The sequence below is a fragment of the Nerophis ophidion genome, linkage group LG06 (genome assembly GCF_033978795.1).
Source record: "Nerophis ophidion isolate RoL-2023_Sa linkage group LG06, RoL_Noph_v1.0, whole genome shotgun sequence".
Classification (NCBI taxonomy): domain Eukaryota; kingdom Metazoa; phylum Chordata; class Actinopteri; order Syngnathiformes; family Syngnathidae; genus Nerophis; species Nerophis ophidion.
In genome coordinates, this window is record NC_084616.1 from 42,727,515 (window position 1) to 42,753,028 (window position 25,514).

At 38.9% G+C, this 25,514-nt stretch overlaps 1 protein-coding gene and 1 long non-coding RNA gene across 4 annotated transcripts in view; one reads left to right on the forward strand and one right to left on the reverse strand.

The window, feature by feature from the left end:
• Window positions 1-25,514, forward strand: part of LOC133554739 (uncharacterized) — a 77,995-nt gene that overhangs the window by 13,657 nt on the left and 38,824 nt on the right. The window lies entirely within an intron of this gene.
• Window positions 1-25,514, reverse strand: part of LOC133554737 (thymocyte selection-associated high mobility group box protein TOX-like) — a 249,231-nt gene that overhangs the window by 665 nt on the left and 223,052 nt on the right. For 2 of the 3 annotated variants that reach the window (XM_061903831.1, XM_061903829.1), the window contains 4 exons: window positions 24,096-24,176; window positions 2,668-3,060; window positions 2,455-2,594; window positions 1-690 (listed from right to left, as the gene is read on the reverse strand). The exon at window positions 1-690 is cut by the window's left edge and continues 665 nt beyond it. In XM_061903831.1, the coding sequence (XP_061759815.1) occupies window positions 648-690; window positions 2,455-2,594; window positions 2,668-3,060; window positions 24,096-24,176 (657 nt within the window). In that variant the 3' untranslated portion in view covers window positions 1-647. The remainder of the gene's footprint in view (window positions 691-2,454; window positions 2,595-2,667; window positions 3,061-24,095; window positions 24,177-25,514) is intronic. The other variant, XM_061903830.1, reaches the window with a different exon arrangement.

The window sequence follows — 25,514 nt, forward strand, 5'->3', positions numbered from 1 at the left end:
CCCCTCCTCTCTCTCTCTCTCTCGTTTGGGGGAGAAGACTGAACACAAGTTTTAGTGCGTTTCATCCCCTCGCTTTCTCATCAGCAAACGGTTAAAAGCAAAGAAAGCAAGGGACTGCAGCTAAATACACACATAGGAGGGGTCTGCTTGGGTTTTTTTTGGTGATATTTACAATCTCTCTGTGAGAAATAAAGAACGGAGGAAGTCCTTCATGAGGGGAGTTGATGCTTTGGAAAGTACGTGCACACCTGCCGAGCCTTTCTCTTCGAGGATGCTCTGAGTTTGCCGCCCTCCTGAAAGCATCTCTAAAAATTTCAAAACAAAAGACCGAGAGGACATTTTTCTTTCCAGTAGGCTGGCATGAGCTCATAGCTCGCTGCCCCCGCGGAAAAAAAAAAAAAGAAGTAGCCAAAGTCGAGCGATAAGAGAGAGAGAAAAAAGAAAAGTGCCTCAGGCTCGTGGCCGATCTAAGTGCTTGGCAAATAGGTGAAGATGCTGGAGCAGTCTTTGGGATTTTCAAAATCCACCAGAAGTAGTAGAATAAGAAGAAGAAAAAAAAAAGGAACCAAAACGGTGTTAAAGCGGATATATTGATGATGTCATGTTGGAGATCTCCCTGGAATCAAACGTGCTGAACTCTTTCAACTTCAAGTGAGGTAGAGCGGCTTGTCCCGAGCTCCCATGCCACTGCTGGAACACACACACATTTTACTACACGTAAACACTGCATGCACCATAAACACACAAATACATTGAATATTTAAGGCCCGATTGACTAAAGGTTTGCGTGCACTAAAACACGTGCAACCTTGATAGCACACACAAAGTTGATGTACTAAACATGTGCAAAGTGGATTAATTTCCTGTTAAGTGAGCAGAAGGAGGCGTGCAATCCATTTTGTGTGTCTGTTTTTATTACTATGCAAAATATATGCTGAGGATCAAAACGCCCGCAGTACTGGGAGGAGATGATGCAAATATAATTATTTAGCACACGCAATGTGATTTATCAACACTCGTCACTGTTTTGGGAGGAATATTTTACAATTTATTCAGCATGTTTGAAAAAGAGGCCCAAACTGACACATCATGGACACAGAATCCTCCGTCCTACATGTGCGTCTTTAGACGGTCAGAAATAAAAATATTGGACACATCGACCATTTGAACATTTTATAGCTTCAAAATGACTTAAAGAGGAATCACACTTTTTTTTTGTTGCCTATCTTTCAGATTCATTATGAAAGACATGACCATGGATGTATTTTTTTTAAAATGCATTCTAAATATTAAACACATTTGATTAGAGAGCTGCTCGATTTTGCGAACACCATTACAATTATATATACAGTACATCAGGTAAGTATCAGGTAAGCACACTAATATTGGCATTTTATATAAATATATATATATATATATGTATGTATGTATGTATGTATGTATGTATATATATATATATATATGTATATGTATGTATGTATGTATGTATATATATGTATGTGTATATATATATATATATATATATATATATATGTGTGTGTGTGTGTATATATATATAATATATGTGTATGTCTGTGTATATATATAATATATGTATATATATATTATGTATGTATATATATATATATGTGTATGTGTGTATACATGTGTATATGTATGTATGTGTCAAGGTTTCTGTGGTTTATATATAATCCCCTGGTTTATATGGAAACCTGCAAAACAGGCTTGTAGGGATGATATAACCTCTGTTTTTTCCTGACATAACGTGTGTGTGTGTGTATATATATATATATATATATATATACACACACATTCCGAGCACGATGATGTCACGTTATCGATGGAAAAATGCATTTTTAGACAATATGATTTGCGTGAGCGGCTAGGAGACACAGAGAGTAACAAGCGGTAGAAAATGGATTAGAATGGACAGATATAAAAAATAAAAAAAAATCTTTTTTTTTAATTTTTATATATTTTGGCACTTCACGCGGACCGGATTTTGGACGCTGGTGGGCCGTAGTTTGGCGATCCCTGATTCAAGTAACGCGCTTCAAAGAACGTCAAACGTGTTCTGACTCTGGGCGCCATCCCACATACAACATGGGCGCCAAGCCGGCGACTCCAAGTTCGCAGCAGCAGCGAGTTTCAGGTGTGAGACAAAACAAGCACCCTCTTGTAGCCGCTTGACTAACTTGATTGGATAAGGCAGAGAGTGCTAAACTAAACAGGGAAAGTTAATTGGATGTCAAGGCTGGTAATGGCGTTGTTCGGCTGCTGCGTGTCACTTTCAAGGAGGTGCCTTGCTTTAACAGGGAAATGGCCGCATGTGATTAATGGAGTTTTAATAGTGTGGCCGTCAAGTGATTACAGCGACTCTTTTGGAAAATGAAAAAAAAACAAAAAAAAAACAATTCTCAGCAAGCAAACTAGGACGTGTTGTGTGGCACTCACCTGCAATGGTTGGGTCCACAGTCCCTGTTGCAGTATTCACTGTCCCAGTCAGGGTTCTGGCCATGAACTGGGTTGGGGGCTCCTGGAGACTGGGAGCCCCCGACACTGTTCTGGTAGTCAGCCTGCATGTGGGAGAACCCCTGAAGGAGAGAGGGAACGTTATCAAGGAAAACATGGATGTGAAGAACCCCGCACCGACCCCTGCACACACACCTGTTGGCTGAGAGGAGGGGAATGCAAAGGCGCCTGGAGCCCCATTTGGTGTGAGATGATTGGCTGCGACTGCTGCATGCGGATTGGCTGGTTGAGCAGGGGGCTCTGGTGCAGGGAGAGCTGGGCGTGGGGGTGAAGGGGTGGGCTGATCTGGAAGGGGGAAGGGGGCGAGGCACTCATGCTGGGTGGCAGCATCTGCGATTGGCTGAGGGTGGAGGCCAGGCTGTGGCGCGGCGGCCCGGCGTAGCTCTGGAGGTCCGACAGGGGGAAGGAGCCCGAAGGGCCCAGGTAGGGTGAGGAGGGCTGGGGGCTGTACAGGGCCTGCTTTGGGGGCAGCATGTGGGAGGGCTGGCTTGTCTGCTGGGCACTTTTTGGCTCTGGATCATTATATGTCTGTGGGTTTCAAACACATACTCAATATTATTATTTTGTTACGGTGCAAAAGCTTGAAGTGGATTCTTTATTTAGACACGGGTTTGATTGTGCAACAAATACAAGCACCCAAAATGCACATCTACATACATTTCAGTAAGATTTAAAGCTACATGACACGTTCTTAATAATAATATTAAAGACAATAAAAAAAGAGTAACAGTAAGGTATATAACCAAGTATGTTGTGTACTACATTTAAATGTTAAGTGTTTGTTAAAATTTTTAACCTAAAAAAAAAAGCCCATCATCCACGGTCCTTACGTGAGACAAGAACACGTCTTCCTTTTTAAAGTGTGTTCTAAATAGTAAAAAAAAAACCCAAAACAAACTGCTAGTCAGAGGCAGCTGACAATGCGGGTGATGGGGAGTGATCCTGTCCACCCAAAAAGAAAACCCCAAAATCGCCAACAACATTAAAGGCCTACTGAAATGAGATTTTCTTATTCAAACGGGGATAGCAGGTCCATTTTATGTGTCATACTTGATCATTTCGCGATATTGCCATATTTTTGCTGAAAAGATTTAGTAGCGAACATCCACGATAAAGTTCGCAACTTTCGGTGCTAAGACAAAAGCCTTGCCTGTACTGGAAGTCGCAGACGATGACGTCACATGTTGATGGCTCCTCACATATTCACATTGTTTTTAATGGGAGCCTCCAACAAGAACAGCTATTCGGACCGGGAAAACGACAATTTCCCCATTAATTTGAGCGAGGATAAAAGATTTGTGTTTGAGGATATTGATAGCAAGGACTAGAAAAAAAAAAAAAAGGCGATTGCATTGGGACACATTCAGATGTTTTTAGACACATTTACTAGGATAATTCTGGGAAATCCCTTATCTTGCTATTGTGTTGCTAGTGTTTTAGTGAGTTTAATAGTAGCTGATAGTCGGAGAAGTGTGTGTCCACGGGTGTCTTGAGGCCAGTGTCTGAGGGAAGTCGACGGCAGCTTTATGGACGGTACAAGCTCAGCTGATCTCCAGTAAGTGGCGACTTTTTACCACAATTTTCTGACCGAAAACTGCTGGTTGACATTTGGTCGAGATCCATATTCGCTTGACCGCTCTGATCCATAGTAAAGGCTAAAGCTTCCCAACTCCATCTTTCTACTTTGACTTCTCCATAATTAATTAAAAAAATTGCAAAATATTCAGCAACACAGATGTCCAAAATACTGTGTAAATATGCGGTTAAAGCAGACGCCTTTTCGCTGTGTGTGTGTGCGCAGCGCTAATATTTCCATACAGTCTGTGACGTCAAGCGTACACGTCATCATTCCGCGACATTTTCAACAAAAAACTCCCGGGAAATTTAAAATTGCAATTTAGTAAACTAAAAAGGCCGTATTGGCATGTGTTGCAATGTTAATATTTCATCATTGATGTATAAACTATCAGACTGCGTGGTGGGTGGTAGTGGGTTTCAGTAGGCCTTTAAAGATAATAAAAAAAAGAGTAACAATAAGGTATATAACCAAGTGTGTTGTGTACTACATTTAAATGTTAAGTGTTTGTTAAAATTTTTAACTAAAAAAAAAAAAAAAGCCCATCATCCACAGTCCTTATGTGAGACAAGAACACGTCATCCTTTTTAAAGAGTTCTAAATAGTAAAACAAAAACCCAAACAAACTGCTAGTAAGAGGCAGCTGACAATGCGGGTGATGGGGAGTGATCCTGTCCACCTAAAAAGAAAACCCCAAAATTGCCAACAACATTAATATACATGCATATTAACCAAGCTATAGCAGCATTGTTATTGTAAGAGCTAACACAGAGGAACTACTTTTCCGGCGTAGTAACACAGCGCCTCACAGAGATGCTCTAAACTGCTCCTCCGACCATGAGCAAGAGGTAAGCTACTTTAGCAACTTAGCTGCTGCTGAATCGCCTCTGAGTTTAAAAAAAGTTAATGCTAGATTATAAGTCACGTCTCACGCCTGTGTGGCGGCCATAAATCGAGAAGTTAATCAGTTTTAACAATTCCACACATTACCAAATCAAATTTAAATCAGTGGATCCCAACTTAGGCCTGAAGACATCGCTCGGAATTTAGACTAAGCATGATGATAGTTTGTTCTTAGTATTTTCTACCTGAGGACTATGATGAATATACCAGCTCAACTGGGAGCATATGTATTGTGCTGAATGATACAACCATCCCAACACTGCAAAAAAGACAGTGTTCAAAAACAAGAATAAAAATAAATAAACAATTTGAGGTATTTTGTTTGAACTAAGCAAAATTATCTGCCAATGGAACAAGAAAAAATGGCTTGTTAAGACTTTCCAAAACAGGTAAAATTAAAGCTGCAAGCAGCGTTGGTCGGGTCCGCCGCTGGCCGCCGCCGCCGTGTCCCGGGTCCCGATCTTAGTCAAACCAACATAGAGGTTTTTATTTCATGTCTCTACGACATTTCTAACAGAAGTTACATGCAGTTTTGTCTGGGTTTTTTCCTAGGGGGCGCTAAGCGCAATTTAGATTTTTGGGGTTTGGTTTTTTATTAGATGGCAGTTTTTGCCAGTCCTGATATGTGTGTAAAATTTGGTGAGTTTTGAAGCATGTTAAGGGGGTGAAATTACAGATCGGCGATTCTGGATGTTGTTGATAAATGGCTTTCGGTCTGCATAACAGAGCTTTAACTAGCACTTTGAAGCATTTTAAGTGGGTCAAATTACAGCTCAAAGAGGCAAAAACGTCATTTTTTAGGAAAAGTTGCGCAGGGGTTTTTTGAAGGCGCGTAAAATCCAAACCGGAGCAGTAATCAAAACTTTGATCTATACTTTTAATCGGAAGTGTCCAAACTCTCTCCTGTGCGAGTTTGAAGCCGAAACGACAAACGGGCTCAGAGGAGATAACTTTTGAAGAAAGGTGACGGGTTTTCACAAAACTTTTATTTTGAAGGGGCAATTTTTAACTTCCTGTTGATTTTTGCCGAAGGATGTCAAATATCGAAATGTAGGTCTAAGTCAGACCTACCTAGAAGTTTTTGTTTCATGTCTTTCCGGCATTCCTACCGGAAGTTACAAGCAGTTTTGTCTGTGTTTTCTTCCTGGAAGCAGTTTTTTCTGTGTTTTATAGAAAAATTGCGCTAGAGCGCAATTTTGAGTTTTATTATTTTTTTTTTTCATTAGATCGCAATTTCTGCCAGTCCTGATGTGTGTGCCAAGTTTGGTGAGTTTTGAAGCATTTTAAGGGGGTCAAATTGCAGCTCAAAGAGGCAAAAATAGCATTTTTTGCGAAAATTTTGCTTTGAATGAGTTTTTGGAAAATTTCTGTTGATTTTGGGTATAGGCATTTCTGATGGGGAATCTAGGTCTAAGTCAGACCTACATAGAGGTTTTCGTTCCATGTCTTTACGACATTCCTAATGGAAGTTACAAGCAGTCTGTTTTTTTTTTTTCGTAGGGGGCGCTAGCGCGCATTTTTCATTTTTGGGGTTTGGTTTTTTTACTAGATGGCAATTTTCGCCAGTTCCGATGAGTGTGTGAAATTTGGTGAGTTTTGAGGCATGGTCAGTGGGTCAAATTAAGGTTCAAAGAGGCGGCGGAATAATAATAATAATTAAAGCTGCAAGCAGCGTTGGTCGGGTCCGCCGTTGGCCGCCGCCGCCGCCGCCGTGTCCCGAGTCCCGATCTTAGTCAGACCAACATAGAGGTCTTTGTTTCATGTCTCTACGACATTCCTAACAGAAGTTACAAGCAGTTTTGTCTGGAAAAAGGTGACGGCTTTTTACAAAACTTTTATTTTGAAGGGGTAATTGCCAACTTCCTGTTGATTTCAACTGAAAGATGCCAATCATCAAAATGTAGGTGTAAGTGAGACCTACGTAGAGTTTTTTGTTTCATGTCTGTCCGACGTTCCTACCAGAAGTTACAAGCAGTTTTATCCGTTTCCTCTTCCTAGGAGCAGTTTTTCTGTGTTTTTTTCAAAAATTGCAATAGAGCGCAATATTGAGTTTTAAGGTTTGGTTTTTTCACTAGATCGCAATTTCTGCCAGTCCTGATGTGTGTGCCAAGTTTGGTGAGTTTTGAAGCATTTTAAGGGGGTCAAATTGCAGCTCAAAGAGGCAAAAATAGCATTTTTTTGCGAAAATTTTGCTTTGAATGAGTTTTTGCAAGATTTCTGTTGATTTTGGGTATAGACATTTTTTATTGGAAATGTAGGTCTAAGTCAGACCTACACAGAGGTTTTTGTTTCATGTCTCTACGACATTCCTGACGGAAGTTACAAGCGATTTGTTTTTGTTTTTTGCTAGGGGGCGCTAGCGCGCAATTTTCATTTTTGGGGTTTGGTTGCTTAATATGTTGGGGAGGGACACCGTACCGACGTGTGTGTCAACTTTGGTGAGTTTTGAAGCATGTTAAGGGGGTCAAATTAGGGTATTGTTTGTGTTGTATTCCTAGGGGGCGCTAGAGCACAATTTTGAGTTTTTGGGTTTGGTTTTTTCATTAGCTCGCAATTGTTGCCAGTCCTGATGTGTGTGCCAAGTTTGGTGAGTTTTGAAGCATTTTAAGGGGGTCAAATTACAGCTCAAAGAGGTAAAAATGATATTTTTTTGGAAAATTTGCGCAGGGGTTCTTTGAAGGCGCGTAAAATCAAAACCTGAAAACTTATCACAACTTTGATCTATACTTTTAATCAGAAGGGTCCAAACTCTCTCCTGAGCGAGTTTGAAGCCGAAACGACAAACGCGCTCAGAGGAGATAACTTTTGAAGAAAGGTGACGGGTTTTCACAAAACTTTTATTTTGAAGGGGTAATTGCCAACTTCCTGTTGATTTTTTCTGCTAGCTGTCAATTATTAAAATGTAGGTCTAAGTGAGACCTACATAGAAGTTTTTGTTTCATGTCTTTCCGGCATTCCTACCCGAAGTTACAAGCAGTTTTGTCTGTGTTTTCTTCCTGGAAGCAGTTTTTTCTGTGTTTTATTGAAAAATTGCGCTAAAGCGCAATTTTGAGTTTTTTTTTTTTTTTTTTTCATTAGATTGCAATTTCTGCCAGTCCTGATGTGTCTTCCAAGTTTGGTGAGTTTTGAAGCATGTTAAGGGGGTCAAATTACAGCTCAAAGGGGCAAAAATAGCATTTTTTTGCGAAAATTTTGCTTTGAATGGGTTTTTGCAAAATTTCTGTTGATTTTAGGTATAGGCATTTCTAATGGGGAATCTAGGTCTAAGTCAGACCTACATAGAGGTTTTTGTTCCATGTCTTTACGACATTCCTAACGGAAGTTACAAGCAGTCTTTTTTTTTTTTTTCGTAGGGGGCGCTAGCGCGCATTTTTCATTTTTGGGGTTTGGTTGCTTAATATGTGTTTTTGCCAAGCCTTACCGATGTGTGTGCCAAATTTGGTGAGTTTTGGAGCATGGTCAGTGGGTCAAATTAGGGTTCAAAGTTGCGGAAGAATAATAATAATAATAATAAGAAAACGTTACAGATTCAATAGGGTCCTTGCATGGCAAAGGACATGGATGTCCTTTGCCATTGCAGGGCGGACCCTAATAAAGAAAGAATAAAACGTTACAGATTCAATAGGGTCCTTGCCATGGCAAAGGACAGAGTCCTTTGCTGGCAGTGCGGACCCTAATTAAAGCTGCAAGCAGCGTTGGTCGGGTCCGCCGCCGCCGCCGCCGCCGTGTCCCGAGTCCCGATATTAGTCAAACCAACATAGAGGTTTTTATTCCATGTCTATACGACATTTCTAACAGAAGTTACATGCAGTTTTGTCTGGGTTTTTTCCTAGGGGGCGCTAAGCGCAATTTCGATTTTTGGGGTTTGGTTTTTTGTTAGTTGGCAGTTATTGCCAGTCCTGATGTGTGTGCAAAATTTGGTGAGTTTTGAAGCATGTTAAGGGGGTGAAATTACAGATCGGCGATTCTGGATGTTGTTGATAAATGGCTTTCGGTCTGCATAACAGAGCTTTAACTTGCACTTTGAAGCATTTTAAGTAGGTCAAATTACAGCTCAAAGAGGCAAAAACGACATTTTTTAGGAAAATTTGCGCAGGGGTTCTTTGAAGGCGCGTAAAATCCAAACCGGAGTACTTATCAAAACTTTGATCTATACTTTTAATCAGAAGGGTTCAATCTCTCTCCTGTGCGAGTTTGAAGCCGAAACGACAAACGCACTGGGAGGAGTTTCGATTTGAAAAAGGTGACGGGTTTTCACAAAACTTTTATTTTGAAGGGGCAATTTTTAACTTCCTGTTGATTTTTGCCGAAGGATGTCAATTATCGAAATGTAGGTCTAAGTCAGACCTACCTAGAAGTTTTTGTTTCATGTCTTTCCGGCATTCCTACCGGAAGTTACAAGCAGTTTTGTCTGTGTTTTCTTCCTGGAAGCAGTTTTTTCTGTGTTTTATTAAAAAATTGCGCTAGAGCGCAATTTTGAGTTTTTTTTTTTTTTTTTTTCATTAGATTGCAATTTCTGCCAGTCCTGATGTGTGTGCCAAGTTTGGTGAGTTTTGAAGCATTTTAAGGGGGTCAAATTGCAGCTCAAAGAGGCAAAAATAGCATTTTTTGCTAAAATTTTGCTTTGAATGAGTTTTTGCAAAATTTCTGTTGATTTTGGGTATAGACATTTTTTATTGGAAATGTAGATCTCAGTCAGACCTACACAGAGGTTTTTGTTTCATGTCTCTACGACATTCCTAACGGAAGTTACAAGCAGTCTGTTTTTTGTTTCCTTTTAGGGGGCGCTAGAGCGCAATTTTCATTTTTGGGGTTTGGTTGCTTAATATGTTGGGGTGTCCCAGTAGACCGACGTGTGTGTCAACTTTGGTGAGTTTTGAAGCATGTTAAAGGGGTCAAATTAGGGTGAGAAGGTGCGGAATAAACAATAATAATAATAATTAAAGCTGCAAGCAGCGTTGGTCGGGTCCGCCGCCGCCGTGTCCCGAGTCCCGATCTTAATCAGACCTCCATAGAAGTTTTTGTTTCATCACTCTATGACATTCTTAACAGAATTTACAAGCAGTTTTGTCAGTTTTTTTTCCTAGGGGGAGCTAGAGCACAATTTTCATTTTTGGGGTTTGTTTTTTTATTGGATGGCAATTTTCACCAGTCCTGATGTGTGTGTAAAATTTGGTGAGTTTTGAAGCATGTTAAGGGGGTCAAATTACAGATTGGTGTTTCTGGATGTTGTTGATAAATGGCTTTCGCTTGGCATAGTATAGCTTTAACTGGCACTTTGAAGCATTTTAAGGGGGTCAAATATCAGTTCAAAGAGGCAAAAAAGGCATTTTTTGCAAATATTTTGTTTTGAAGGGGTTTTTGTCAACTTCCTGTTGATTTTAGGTATAGAAGTGTTTAATGGAAATGTAGGTCTAAGTCAGACCTACATAGAGGTTTTTGTTTCATGTCCCTACGACATTCCTAACGGAAGTTACAAGCAGTTTTGTCTGGAAAAAGGTGACGGCTTTTTACAAAACTTAAAACTTTTATTTTGAAGGGGTAATTGCCAACTTCCTGTTGATTTTAACTGAAAGATGCCAATTATCAAAATGTAGGTCCAAGTGAGACCTACATTGAGGTTTTTGTTTCATGTCTGTCCGACATTCCTACCAGAAGTTACAAGCAGTTTAATCTGTTTCCTCTTCCTAGGAGCAGTTTTTTCTGTGTTTTATTCAAAAATTGCAATAGAGCGCAATTTTGAGTTTAAAGGTTTGTTTTTTTCACTAGATCGCAATGTTTGCCAGTCCTGATGTGTGTGCCAAGTTTGGGGAGTTTTGAAGCATTTTAAGGGGGTCAAATTTCAGTTCAAAGAGGCAGAAATTGACTTTTTTGCGAAAATTTTGTTTTGAAGGGGTTTTTGCCAACTTCCTGTTGATTTTTGCTATAGAAGTGCTTCATTGGAAATGTAGGTCTAAGTCTGATCTACATAGAGGTTTTTGTTCCATGTCTCTACGACATTCCCAACGGAAGTTACAAGCAGTCTGTTTTTTGTCTCTTCCTAGGGGGCGCTAGCGCGCAATTTTAATTTTTGGGGTTTGGTTACCTAATAAGTTGGTCTGCCGCTCCATACCGATGTGTGTGTCAAATTTGGTGAGTTTTGAAGCATGTTAAGGGGGTCAAATTAGGGTATTGTTTGTGTTGTATTCCTAGGGGGCGCTAGAGCACAATTTTGAGTTTTGGAGTTTGGTTTTTTCATCAGCTCGCAATTGTTGCCAGTCTTGATGTGGGTGCCAAGTTTGGTGAGTTTTGAAGCATTTTAAGGGGGTCAAATTACAGCTCAAAGAGGTAAAAACGATATATTTTTGGAAAATTTGCGCAGGGGTTCTTGAAGGCGCGTAAAATCAAAACCTGAAAACTTATCACAACTTTGATCTATACTTTTAATCAGAAGGGTCCAAACTCTCTTCTGAGCGAGTTTGAAGCCGAAACGACAAACGCGCTCAGAGGAGATAACTTTTGAAGAAAGGTGACGGGTTTTCACAAAACTTTTATTTTGAAGGGGTAATTGCCAACTTCCTGTTGATTTTTTCTGCTAGCTGTCAATTATTAAAATGTAGGTCTAAGTGAGACCTACATAGAAGTTTTTGTTTCATGTCTTTCCGGCATTCCTACCCGAAGTTACAAGCAGTTTTGTCTGTGTTTTCTTCGTGGAAGCAGTTTTTTCTGTGTTTTATTGAAAAATTGCGCTAAAGCGCAATTTTGAGTTTTTTTTTTTTTTTTTTCATTAGATTGCAATTTCTGCCAGTCCTGATGTGTCTGCCAAGTTTGGTGAGTTTTGAAGCATGTTAAGGGGGTCAAATTACAGCTCAAAGGGGCAAAAATAGCATTTTTTAGCGAAAATTTTGCTTTGAATGGGTTTTTGCCAAATTTCTGTTGATTTTAGGTATAGGCATTTCTAATGGGGAATCTAGGTCTAAGTCAGACCTACATAGAGGTTGTTGTTCCATGTCTTTACGACATTCCTAACGGAAGTTACAAGCAGTCTGTTTTTTTTTTTTCGTAGGGGGCGCTAGCGCGCATTTTTCATTTTTGGGGTTTGGTTGCTTAATATGTGTTTTTGCCAAGCCTTACCGATGTGTGTGCCAAATTTGGTGAGTTTTGGAGCATGGTCAGTGGGTCAAATTAGGGTTCGAAGCTGCGGAATAATAATAATAATTAAAGCTGCAAGCAGCGTTGGTCGGGTCCGCCGTTGGCCGCCGCCGCCGCCGCCGTGTCCCGAGTCCCGATCTTAGTCAGACCAACATAGAGGTATTTGTTTCATGTCTGTACGACATTCCTAACAGAAGTTACAAGCAGTTTTGTCTGGAAAAAGGTGACGGCTTTTTACAAAACTTTTATTTTGAAGGGGTAATTGCCAACTTCCTGTTGATTTCAACTGAAATATATCAATCATCAAAATGTAGTTCTAAGTGAGACCTACATTGAGGTTTTTGTTTCATGTCTGTCTGACGTTCCTACCAGAAGTTACAAGCAGTTTGATCTGTTTCCTCTTCCTAGGAGCAGTTTTTTCTGTGTTTTATTCAAAAATTGCAATAGAGTGCAATTTTGAGTTTTAAGGTTTGTTTTTTTCACTAGATCGCAATTTCCTGCCAGTCCTGATGTGTGTGCCAAGTTTGGTGAGTTTTGAAGCATTTTAAGGGGGTCAAATTACAGCTGAAAGAGCCAAAAATAGCATTTTTACGAAAATTTTGCTTTGAATGAGTTTTTGCAAAATTTCTGTTGATTTTGGGTATAGACGTTTTTTATTGGAAATGTAGGTCTAAGTCAGACCTACACAGAAGTTTTTGTTTCATCTCTCTACGACATTCCTAACGGAAGTTACAAGCAGTCTGTTTTTTGTCTCTTCCTAGGGGGCGCTAGCGCGCAATTTAATTTTTGGGGTTTGGTTACCTAATAAGTTGGTCTGCCGCTCCATACCAATGTGTGTGTCAATTTGGTGAGTTTTGAAGCATGTTAAGGGGGTCAAATTATGGTATTGTCTGTGTTGTATTCCTAGGGGGCGCTAGAGCGCAATTTTGAGTTTTGGAGTTTGGTTTTTTCATCAGCTCACAATGGTTGCCAGTCCTGATGTGTGTGCCAAGTTTGGTGAGTTTTGAAGCATTTTAAGGGGGTCAAATTACAGCTCAAAGAGGCGAAAATGAAATTTTTTAGGAAACTTTGCGCAGCGGATCTTTGAAGGCGCGTAAAATCAAAACCTTAAAACTTATCAAAACTTTGATCTATACTTTTAATCAGAAGGGTTCAAACTCTCTCCTGAGTGAGTTTGAAGCCGAAACGACAAACGCGCTCAGAGGAGATAACTTTTGAAGAAAGGTGACGGGTTTTCACAAAACTTTTATTTTGAAGGGGTAATTGCCAACTTCCTGTTCATTATTTCTGCTAGCTGTCAATTACTAAAATGTAGGTTTAAGTGAGACCTACATAGAAGTTTTTGTTTCATGTCTTTCCGGCATTCCTACCCGAAGTTACAAGCAGTTTTGTCCTGTGGTTTCTTCCTGGAAGCAGTTTTTTCTGTGTTTTATTGAAAAATTGCGCTAGAGCCCAATTTTGAGATTTTTTTTTTTTTTTTTTCATTAGATCACAATTTCTGCCAGTCCTGATGTGTGTTCAAAGTTTAGTGAGTTTTGAAGCATTTTAAGGGGGTCAAATTGCAGCTCTAAGAGGCAAAAATAGCGTTTTTTGGCGAAAATTTTGCTTTGAAAGGGTTTTGCAAAATTTCTGTTGATTTTAGGTATAGGAGTTTCTGATGGGGAATTTAGGTCTAGGTCAGTTCTACATAGAGGATTTTGTTTCATGTCTCTACGACATTCCTACCGGAAGTTACAAGCAGTCTGGTTTTTTTTTTTCGTAGGGGGCGCTAGCGCGCATTTTTCATTTTTGGGGTTTGGTTGCTTAATATGTGTTTTTGCCAAGCCTTACCGATGTGTGTGCCAAATTTGGTGAGTTTTGAAGCATGGTCAGTGGGTCAAATTAGGGTTCAAAGCTGCGGAAGAATAATAATAATAAGAAACGTTACAGATTCAATAGGGTCCTTGCCTTAGCAAAGGACTATGTCCTTTGCTGGCAGGGCGGACCCTAATAATAAAACAAAGCAGATTCAATAGGGTCCTTGCCATGGCAAAGGACAGAGTCCTTTGCTGGCAGTGCGGACCCTAATTAAAGCTGCAAGCAGCGTTGGTCGGGTCCGCCGCCGCCGCCGTGTCCCGAGTCCCGATCTTAGTCAGACCAACATAGAAGTTTTTGTTTCATCACTCTACGACATTCCTAACAGAATTTACAAGCAGTTTATCAGTTTATTTTCCTAGGGGGGGCTAGAGCACAATTTTCATTTTTGGGGTTTGCTTTTTTTATTGGATGGCAATTTTCACCAGTCCTGATGTGTGTGTAAAATTTGGTGAGTTTTGAAGCATGTTAAGGGGTCAAATTACAGATCTGCGTTTCTGGATGTTGTTGATAAATGGCTTTCACTGGCATTGTATAGCTTTAACTTGCACTTTGAAGCATTTTAAGGGGGTCAAATATCAGTTCAAAGAGCAAAAAAGGCATTTTTTGCAAAAAATTTTGTTTTGAAGGGGTTTTTGTCAACTTCCTGTTGATTTTAGGTATAGAAGTGTTTAACGGAAATGTAGGTCTAAGTCAGACCTACACAGAGGTTTTTGTTTCATGTCCCTACGACATTCCTAACGGAAGTTACAAGCAGTCTGTTTTTTGTCTCTTCCTAGGGGGCGCTAGCGCGCAATTTTAATTTTTGGGGTTTGGTTGCTTAATAAGTTGGTCTGCCGCTCCATACCGATGTGTGTGTCAATTTTGGTGAGTTTTGAAGCATGTTAAGGGGGTCAAATTAGGGTGCGAAGGTGCGAGCGCGCCTTGGGTTGCTGCCCCCGAGCCCCACGGCAGGAGAAGCCTTGGTGACACTATTTAATGCATTGTGAAAGTAATGCAGTTGTTGTATTGAAGTGAAAATATCAAGCTCCCTGTTGATTTTTGCCAAAGTATGTTAATTATTCAAATGTAGGTCTAAGTCAGACCTACATAGTGGTTTTTGTTTCATGTCTCTACGACATTCCTACCGGAAGTTACAAGCAGTTTTGTCTTTGTTATCTTCCTAGGAGTAGTTTGTCTGTGTTGTATTCCTAGGGGGCGCTAGAGCACAATTTTGAGTTTTGGGGTTTGGTTTTTTCATCAGCTCGCAATTGTTGCCAGTCCTGATGTGTGTGCCAAGTTTGGTGTGTTTTGAAGCATTTTAAGGGGGTCAAATTACAGCTCAAAGAGGTAAAAATTATCTTTTTTAGGAAAATTTGCGCAGGGGATCTTTGAAGGCGCGTAAAATCCAACCCTTAAAACTTATCAAAATTTTGATCTATACTTTTAATCAGAAGGGTTCAAACTCTCTCCTGTGCGAGTTTGAAGCCGAAACGACAAACGCGCTCAGAGGAGATAACTTTTGAAAAAAGGTGACAGGTTTTCACAAAACTTTTATTTTGAAGGGGTAATTGCCAACTTCCTGTTGATTTTTTCTGCTAGCTGTCAGTTATTAAAATGTAGGTCTAAGCGAGACCTACATAGAAGTTTTTGTTTCATGTCTTTCCGACATTCCTACCGGAAGTTACAAGCAGTTTTGTCTGTGTTTTCTTCCTAGAAGCAGTTTTTTCTGTGTTTCATTCCAAAAATTTTGTAGAGCCCAATTTTGAGTTTTAGAATTTTCTTTTTTCATTAGATCACAATTTCTGCCAGTCCTGATGTGTCTGCCAAGTTTGGTGAGTTTTGAAGCATTTTAAGGGGGTCAAATTACAGCTCAAAGAGGCAAAAATAGCATTTTTGGTGAAAATTTTGCTTTGAAAGGGTTTTGCAAAATTTCTGTTGATTTTGGGTATAGGAGTTTCTGATGGGGAATTTAGGTCTAGGTCAGTTCTACATAGAGGATTTTGTTTCATGTCTCTACGACATTCCTACCGGAAGTTACAAGCAATCCATTTTTTGTCTTTTCCTAGGGGGCGCTATTGCGCAATTTTGATTTTTCTGGTTCGGGTCCCTAATATGTTAGGAAGAAACTCCTCACCGACGCGTGTGTCAAATTTGGTGTGCTTTGAGGCATGGTCAGTGGGTCAAAATACAGCGCATATGCGAGTATCGGTGCGGAAGAAAGAAAGAATAATAATAAGAATAATTAAAGCTGCAAGCAGCGTTGGTCGGGTCCGCCGTTGGCCGCCGCCGCCGCCGCCGCCGCCGTGTCCCGAGTCCCGATCTTAGTCAGACCTCCATAGAAGTTTTTGTTTCATCACTCTACGACATTCCTAATAGAATTTACAAGCAGTTTAATCAGTTTATTTTCCTAGGGGGCGCTAGAGCACAATTTTCATTTTTGGGGTTTGGTTTTTTATTGGATGGCAATTTTCACCAGTCCTGATGTGTGTGTAAAATTTGGTGAGTTTTGAAGCATGTTAAGGGGGTCAAATTATAGATTTGCGTTTCTGGATGTTGTTGATAAAATGCTTTCGCTTGGCATTGTATAGCTCTAACTTGCACTTCGAAGCATTTTAAGGGGGTCAAATTTCAGTTCAAAAAGGCAAAAAAGTCATATTTTGCGAAAATTTTGTTTTGAAGGGGTTTTTGCCAACTTCCTGTTGATTTTAGGTACAGAAGTGTTTATTGGAAATGTAGGTCTAAGTTAGACCTACACAGAAGTTTTTGTTTCATGTCTCTACGACATTCCTAACGGAAGTTACAAGCAGTCTGTTTTTTGTCTCTTCCTAGGGGGCGCTAGCGGGCAATTTTAATTTTTGGGGTTTGGTTGCTCAATAAGTTGGTCTGCCGCTCCATACCGACGTGTGTGTCAAATTTGGTGAGTTTTGAAGCATGTTAAGGGGGTCAAATTACAGATTGGCGTTTCTGGATGTTGTTGATAAATGGCTTTCGCTTGGCATAGTATAGCTTTAACTTGCACTTTGAAGCATTTTAAGGGGGTCAAATATCAGTTCAAAGAGGCAAAAAAGGCATTTTTGGCAAAAATTTAGTTTTGAAGGGGTTTTTGCCAACTTCCTGTTGATTTTCGGTACAGAAGTATTTCATTGGAAATGTAGGTCTAAGTCAGACCTACATAGAGGTTTTTGTTTCATGTCTCTACGACATTCCTAACGGAAGTTACACGCAGTCTGTTTTTTGTCTCTTCCTAGGGGGCACTAGCGCGCAATTTGCATTTTTGGGGTTTGGTTGCTTAATAAGTTGGTCTGCCGCTCCATACCGATGTGTGTGCCAAATTTGGTGAGTTTTGAAGCATGTTAAGGGGGTCAAATTAGGGTGCGAAGGTGCGAGCGCGCCTTGGGTTGCTGTCCCCGAGCCCCACGGCAGGAGAAGCCTTGGTGACACTATTTAATGCATTGTGAAAGTAATGCAGTTGTTGTATTGAAGTGAAAATATCAAGCTTCCTGTTGATTTTGGCCAAAGTATGTTAATTATTCAAATGTAGGTCTAAGTCAGACCTACATAGTGGTTTTTGTTTCATGTCTCTTTGACATTCCTACCGGAAGTTACAAGCAGTTTTGTCTTTGTTTTCTTCCTAGGAGCAGTTTGTCTGTGTTGTATTCCTAGGGGGCGCTAGAGCACAATTTTGAGTTTTGGGGTTTGTTTTTTTCACTAGATCGCAATTGTTGCCAGTCCTGATGTGTGTGCCAAGTTTGGTGAGTTTTGAAGCATTTTAAGGGGGTCAAATTACAGCTCAAAGAGGTAAAAATGATCTTTTTTAGGAAAATTTGCGCAGCGGATCTTTGAAGGCGCGTAAAATCAAACCCTTAAAACTTATCAAAATTTTGATCTATACTTTTAATCAGAAGGGTTCAAACTCTCTCCTGTGCGAGTTTGAAGCCGAAACGACAAACGCGCTCAGAGGAGATAACTTTTGAAGAAAGGTGACGGATTTTCACAAAACTTTTATTTTGAAGGGGTAATTGACAACTTCCTGTTGATTTTTTCTGCAGGCTGTCAATTATTAAAATGTAGGTCTAAGTGAGACCTACATCGTGGTTTTTGTTTCATGTCTTTCCGGCATTCCTACCGGAAGTTACAAGCAGTTTTGTCTGTGTTTTCCTCCTGAAAGCAGTTTTGTCTGTGTTTTATTCAAAAATTGCTCTAGAGCGCAATTTTGAGTTTTATTAATTTTTTTTTTCATTAGATCGCAATTTCTGCCAGTCCTGGTGTGTCTGCCAAGTTTGGTGAGTTTTGAAGCATTCTAAGGGGGTCAAATTGCAGCTCAAAGAGGCAAAAATAGCATTTTTTTGCGAAAATGTTGCTTTGAAAGAGTTTTTGCAAAATTTCTGTTGATTTTGGGTATAGACATTTTTTATTGGAAATGTAGGTCTAAGTCAGACCTACACAGAGGTTTTTGTTTCATGTCTCTACGACATTGCTAGCGGAAGTTACAAGCTGTCTGTTTTTTTTTTCTTCCTAGGGGGCGCTAGCGCGCAATTTTTATTTTTGGGGTTTGGTTGCTTAATAAGTTGGGAAGGCCCACCGTACCAACGTGTGTGTCAAATTTGGTGAGTTTTGAAGCATGTTCAGGGGGTCAAATTAGGGTGCGAAGGAGCGGAATAAACAATAATAATAATAAAACGCAGCAGATTCAATAGGGTCCTTGCATGGCAAAGGACATGGAGTCCTTTGCCATTGCAGGGCGGACCCTAATAAAACGCTACAGATTCAATAGGGTCCTTGCATGGCAAAGGACATGGATGTCCTTTGCCATTGCAGGGCGGACCCTAATTAGCTAACCTCAATCAACCCAAAAATACCTTAAAATAAGTATATTCTCACTAATAACAAGTGCACTTTTCTTGATGGAAAAAACGAATATGAGACCTTTTTTCTCAATATGTTGAAAAATATTTATATATAGTATATTCCCACTAATAACAACTGTACTACTATATGAGAACATATTTTCTATTGTTTCATTGAAAATAAAACCGCAAAGTCCATTTGGCTGCCGTCTGTTTTAATATAATAGACAAAATTGTGTCAAAGTCATGATTTTTTTTCATGCTTGAAATAAGAAATTATTACTTTAAAAAAGTAGTTTTATACTTGTGAGTGTTGATGGCACAGCTTGGCAAAAGCTGATATTCTAGTTTCAAGCATGTTTTACTCAACACAGGTCATCAAATCTCAGCAACAAGCTGTAATATCTGACTGAGATCATTTAGGACCAAAACCCTTAAAACAAGTAAAACACTCTAACATAAAATCTGCTTAGTGAGAAAAATTATCTCATCAGACAGAAAATAAGAAATATAATATATCACCCTTATTTGAGATATTTAATCTTACTTAGATTTCAGTTTTTGCAGTGCATCAATCTGCATCCGAATGTGAGCGGGCACTGTAAGCGACAATTTTGTTATGTTGTCGATGAACCGTACAGCACTAGTGCTACATAGTAACGCTAGAACAATGTATACATGTTTCTCTATAGCATCCAGCTTCTTAAACTTGTAACCAAAACTCCGTATATTCAGGCTCAAAAAGATAAAAATGGAATACTGGATCTTTGTTTCGTCACAAAGTCTGCCATGATTAGTGCTGGCAAACAGAACCCAGTCTTGATGCTCCGAAGTCGCAGTCGTCGCTATGCGCTCCTTGAAATCAATGCGCCTTGAAAGCTTAAAATGATATTGTAAATATTACAAGTTATAATGTATATTACATATCTTATATACACTTTGAACATGTATATAAAACCATGTTGGGTGTTTTTGGATGTTTTTTAGAGGGCTTTATAGACCGAATAGGTCAATCTTCATTACCAGTATTGTTAGCCGCCTCTTTCTTGCAGTTGTTCACTGTTTAGAACTCACTTCTTGTCGTTCTAGTCTCGCATGGGGGTTGTGAATGATGGACAAAACTTGCAAAAAAGTGCCTACAAAAAATGTGGTATTTTCATGAGTGCTAGAAAGACTAATTGAACAAAATATATTAAACTGGTCTGCACTGCATGTCATGTCTTGTGATCATGTTTTGTTTAGTTATGTTCTGTTTTGTTTAAGACTCCATTGTTTCCTGTTTTTGGACTTCCTTGTTTGCATGGTTTCCATGTCAACCCATTAATTTTCACCTTGTCCCCATGTCACGCACCTGTTTTCACTAATCACCACAGTATTATTTACGCCACAGTTGCAAGGTAGTCAGTCGGGCGACATCACCATCTATCACCCTCGACAAACCCATGATAACCATGCTCCCTTTTTTCGGTCACAGTAAGTGTTTTTTTTTTAGTTGTTCATTGTGCAAGTTTTAGTTTATGTCCATAGTTTTGCCTTAGCGCAAGTTTTGTTTTCTCAGCCAAGTTTTTGTACCTCATTGTGAGTGCCTTTTGTTTGTTTCCTTTTTTGAGTGTTAAAATTAAACAATGTTTGTAACTTCGACCGTTGTGAAAACAAACCACACCACAGTCCACGCCTTGACACTACATCACCTGTTAGTATAATTTTGCTCCCTCATGCCAGCAACCAAAATACTAGAAGTATTTCTCAATACACACTGCAAAAACTGAAATCTAAGTAAGATGAAATATCTCAAATAAGGCTTTTATTTGCTTATTTTCTGTCTGATAAGATAATTCTTCTCACTAAGCTTGTTTTAAGGGTTGTGGTCCTAAATGATCTCTGTAAGATATTACAGCTTGTAGCTGAGATTTTATGACCTATATTGAGTAAAACATGCTTGAAACTAGAATATCAAGTGTTGCAAAGCTGTGACACTCGTCAACACTCAAAAGTAAACATTTCTTATTTCAAGCACAAAATAAAAAAATCATGACTTTGACACAATTGTGTCTCATAATTAAAACAGATGACAGCCAAATTGAGTTTGCTCTGTTATTTTCAATAAAACAATAGAAAATATCTACACATATAGCAGTGCAGTTGGCACAGTACAGTAAAGTTATTGTTTAAACATTTAACATGTGACATTTCAAAAAAAAAAAAAAAATAATAATATATATATATATATATATATATATACAGTATATATATATATATATATATATATATATTAGGGCTGTGAATCTTTGGGTGTCCCACTATTCGATTCAATATCGATTCTTGAAGTCACGATTCGATAATATATCGATTTTTTTTGACTCGATTCGATTCTCGATTCAAAAACGATATTTTTCCGATTCAAAACGATTCTGTATTCATTCTCTACATAGCATTTCAGCAGGATCTACCCCAGTCTGCTGACATGCTAGCAGAGTAGTAGATTTAAAAAAAAAAAAAAAAAAAAAAAGCTTTTATAATTGTAAAGGACAATGTTTTATCAACTGATTGCAATAATGTAAATTTGTTTTAACTATTAAACGAACCAAAAATATGACTTATTTTATCTTTGTAAAAACATTGGACACAGTGTGTTGTCAAGCTTATGAGATGTGATGCAAATATAAGCCACTGTGACACTATTGATCTTTTTTATTAATTTTATAAATATCTAATGATAATGTTAGTAAGGGATTTTTAATCACTGCTATGCTGAAATTATAACTAATATTAATACTGTTGTTGATAATATTCATTTTTGTTTCATTACTTTTGGTTTGTTCTGTGTCGTGTTTATCTCCTCTCAATTGCTCTGTTTATTGCAGTTCTGAGTGTTGCTGGGTCAGGTTTGGTTTTGGAATTGGATTGCATTGTTATGGTATTGTTGTGTAGTGGTTTGTTGGATTGATTAAAAAAAATATAAAAAATAGATTTAAAAAAAAAAGAGAATTGATTCTGAATCGCACAACGTAAACGATTCGATTCATATTCGAATCAATTTTTTCCCACACCCCTAATATATATATACATATACATATATGTGTATATATATGTATATGTATATAAATGTATATGTATACACGTGTGTGTGTGTGTGTGTAAATATATATATATATATATATATATATATATATATATATATATATATATATATATACATATATATGTATACACGTGTGTGTGTGTGTGTGTGTGTATATACATATATATGTGTGTATATATATATATATATATACACACATTTATATGTGTATATATACACACACATACATATGTATGTTTGTATATGTGTGTGTATATATATAAATATATATATGTGTGTGTGTGTGTGTATATATATATATATATATATATACACACACACATATTCCTTGCGCACTAATGACTGAAAGAGCACGCACTTGGCGCGATGATGTCATGTTATCGATGGAAAAATGCATTTTTAGACCATATGATTGGCCGAGGAGACCCCGAGAGTTGCCTTCCATTAAAAAAAAAAAAAAAAAAGTTTTAGTATAAGTTTCCTGGTTTCAAGAAATGTATTGCTGAGCGCATATCATTATTTCAAGATAATGGCACTAGCATTTACTTAATATAAAAATATTTTTCAACTTATTGAGCAAAAAGGTCTCATATTCGTTTTTTCCATCAAGAAAAATTCACTAGTTATTAGTGCGAATATACTTATTTTAAGGTATTTTTGGGTTCATTGAAGTTAGCTCATTTTACTTGTTTTGGAAAGTCTTGACAAGCCAAATTGTCTTGTTCTATTGGCAGATAATTTTGCTTAGTTTAATTTTTGTATTTTTTTCCTCTTGTTTTTGAACACTCACCTTTTGCAGTGCACCATCATAAATATTGACTCCATGCAATGTCAAAGCAAGCCTTGTATGTTGTATAACGCCTTATTATACTGTGGAAGGCTTATGCAACCTTTTTTCTTGTAAAAATGTACATCAGAGCTATTCAATTTTTTGTATTTTTAGTGTTTAGTGTATTAGATTCTGCAACCAATGTTTGGATTCCACTGTACGCAACATCTGAAGAGCATGGGAAAAAGCATTTCACTGTGGTTTACTCAGCAAAACTTGAAACCTTGAAAACCTACCTAATAAAGTGGCCAGTGAGTGTTCCTTATTCTTTTAAATAAAAAAAAATCATGGAAGTCATCGTGCTGAATAACCATGGTGGATACTCCAGTTTTGGAAACTTACTCCGAAACGATGCCCGTTATGTAACGAAACCTATTTACCCAATTGATTTTTATTCAACATCCCCTCAAGCCCGCCGGTTGATGAATGAACGAGTGGATAAAGTTTGATGTTTTGCAAGAGCTGCACAGTGAGAAGTCACACAAACTCCCGACAAACAAAACACACCCGAACTTAAGTGGACTTGACCTTTCCTATTGTGACCACTACGAGCCGGGCGCCCGACTTCCGGACAGGGCTGCCCTTCTATGTGCGCTCCTATGATGAGCTGTCACACTGCTCATCTGCAACCATCAGTGTTGATTAGAAAGTAATGGAGCCCATTTGTATGAATAGATGTGAGGCTGTGGTAATGATCAATAGACACCTTGACAGATAGATGGGAGAGAGGGACACACACACACACACACACACACACACACACACACACACACACACACAGGAACCCAGGCAGAGAAATGAGGCTGTTTGCTTGCAGAACAAATGGAATGACAAAAGGAATCTTCCAGGCACTATGTTGTGTGTTGTTAATACAAGGCGGCACTAAACAATGCAATCCTCAGCCCTTCTTCTCCTTCCTTCTTTATTCCGCTTCTGCTCCATTTCTGCGACTCGTTCCTGGGGCTCTGCCCCAAATTAACAGGGAGTGATTAGGGAAAAAAAAGAAGCAGAAATAACAATCAAGGGTTGAAACCCAGGTGCCTATTGACAACCTCGTTCCAGAGAGTAATGTGTGTTATAAGCTCCATCCATCATAGTTGTTCTGGCCATATGCTCGCACCGTGATTGGTTGACCCTCCCCCAGTGCCTCGGCACAGCATCTACTACACCCACCCCCCATTTTACATCCACACCCTATGGAAATCAGGTATTGTTCCATATATATGGCTGCTTCTTTTCCTACATCTAATGCCCACCAGCCCCTCCCGCCTCCATCTCCACCACGGAGGCCCCTCCCAGCCCATTAGTCGGGCTTTTCCATCCAATCCATCATCAGCGTTAGTGTGTCATAAGCTTTACCTTGGAAACCAGACTTGCTCTGTACGCCGCCAAGGCTTTCAGGTACTCCTTCTTTGCCGCCTCAGTTTTCCTCTTGTAGCCCTAGAAAAGGTAGAACATCAACACAGGCGGCGTCAGGTGAGACGAGGTGGCGGCTCCCGTGCCAGTATTCACACACACACACGCACGCACTTAATGTCGCTCTTTCCATCAGAGCCAATGGCACAGAACACGTTTATTTCCTCATTGCGGAGCCACTAATACTCCCTCATCTCAATGTGCCGCGCTCTATTGTCGGAACACATCATTTCCATTCCAATCCACCCCGAGAAATGAAGTGGAACTACTTTCTTTGGCTCCCATCAGCACACTGACATTAGAGACCGGCAACAGTAGACAAGTTTGCTGGGGCAGTACAGTATGCAAGGAGGGACTTTGCATTAAAAACTGCCTTCCTTGTTATAGCTGCGACAACAGGTCATTTGCTACTAAAAAACGGCGCTTTATAAAAATTACGAGATTTTAAAATGTGTGCCTAGCTAGGATGCAGCAGATTAATGTCATCAGAACAGTAATACAAGCATTGTGCATAACTGGACAGTGCGTCGTATGTCAGTTACATTAAAGTACTGCATAATTATTTTTATTTACAATTAAAACTCTTCCCTGTGGTCCGTATCGGCTGAAAAGGCGCTCAGTTGTAATACACTTTTACACCACTTGTGGCAGTAATGACATTCTTAAACAAACAGAACAAATCTGGAGCTAAAGTCATAGAGAAGTTTCTTAAGAGCAAAAATATGACTACAGTGGTGAAGCTGTATTTTCATTTGCATTTAAATGTTTTTTATTCATTTAGTTAGAATGTATTTATTTCAGAACTGCGCAATTGCATGTAAATGTCCCTTCATATGTAGCATATTTCATTAGTACTTATTTTGGTGATCAGCCTGACCTTAACATTGATAATAATTCAGAGGGATTACCACATGATTTCCTATCACTTGACAAGGTTTATCCAGTTAAACTGTAAGTAGATTGGATATAATCATTGCATACGATTAAATTCAAGAGTAAGATTACGATTTCAGTGTTCATATTTAAGTCTGTAGTTGGGCCTTGAGGTTAAAAAGGTTAAGAACCCCTGGTCTAGATAGTATGTATTGGAAATGTTTTAGTGTAAATTTTACTCGAGAGTCACTTTTTTCTGTCTGCAAGATGTTCGATTCTGGAGGCGTTCCCAATTTGCAAATGAAACCACATTCATTCCTCTAAAAGTATCATTTACTTTTGAAAATGCACACTCTTTAGAAATATATCATGAAGTCATCATACCTATTTTTTTTTTCAAGACAATTGAAAATAAACCTTATATATATTTATATATGAAGCGGTATAGCTTGGTTGGTAGAGTGGCCATGCCAGCAACTTGAGAGTTCC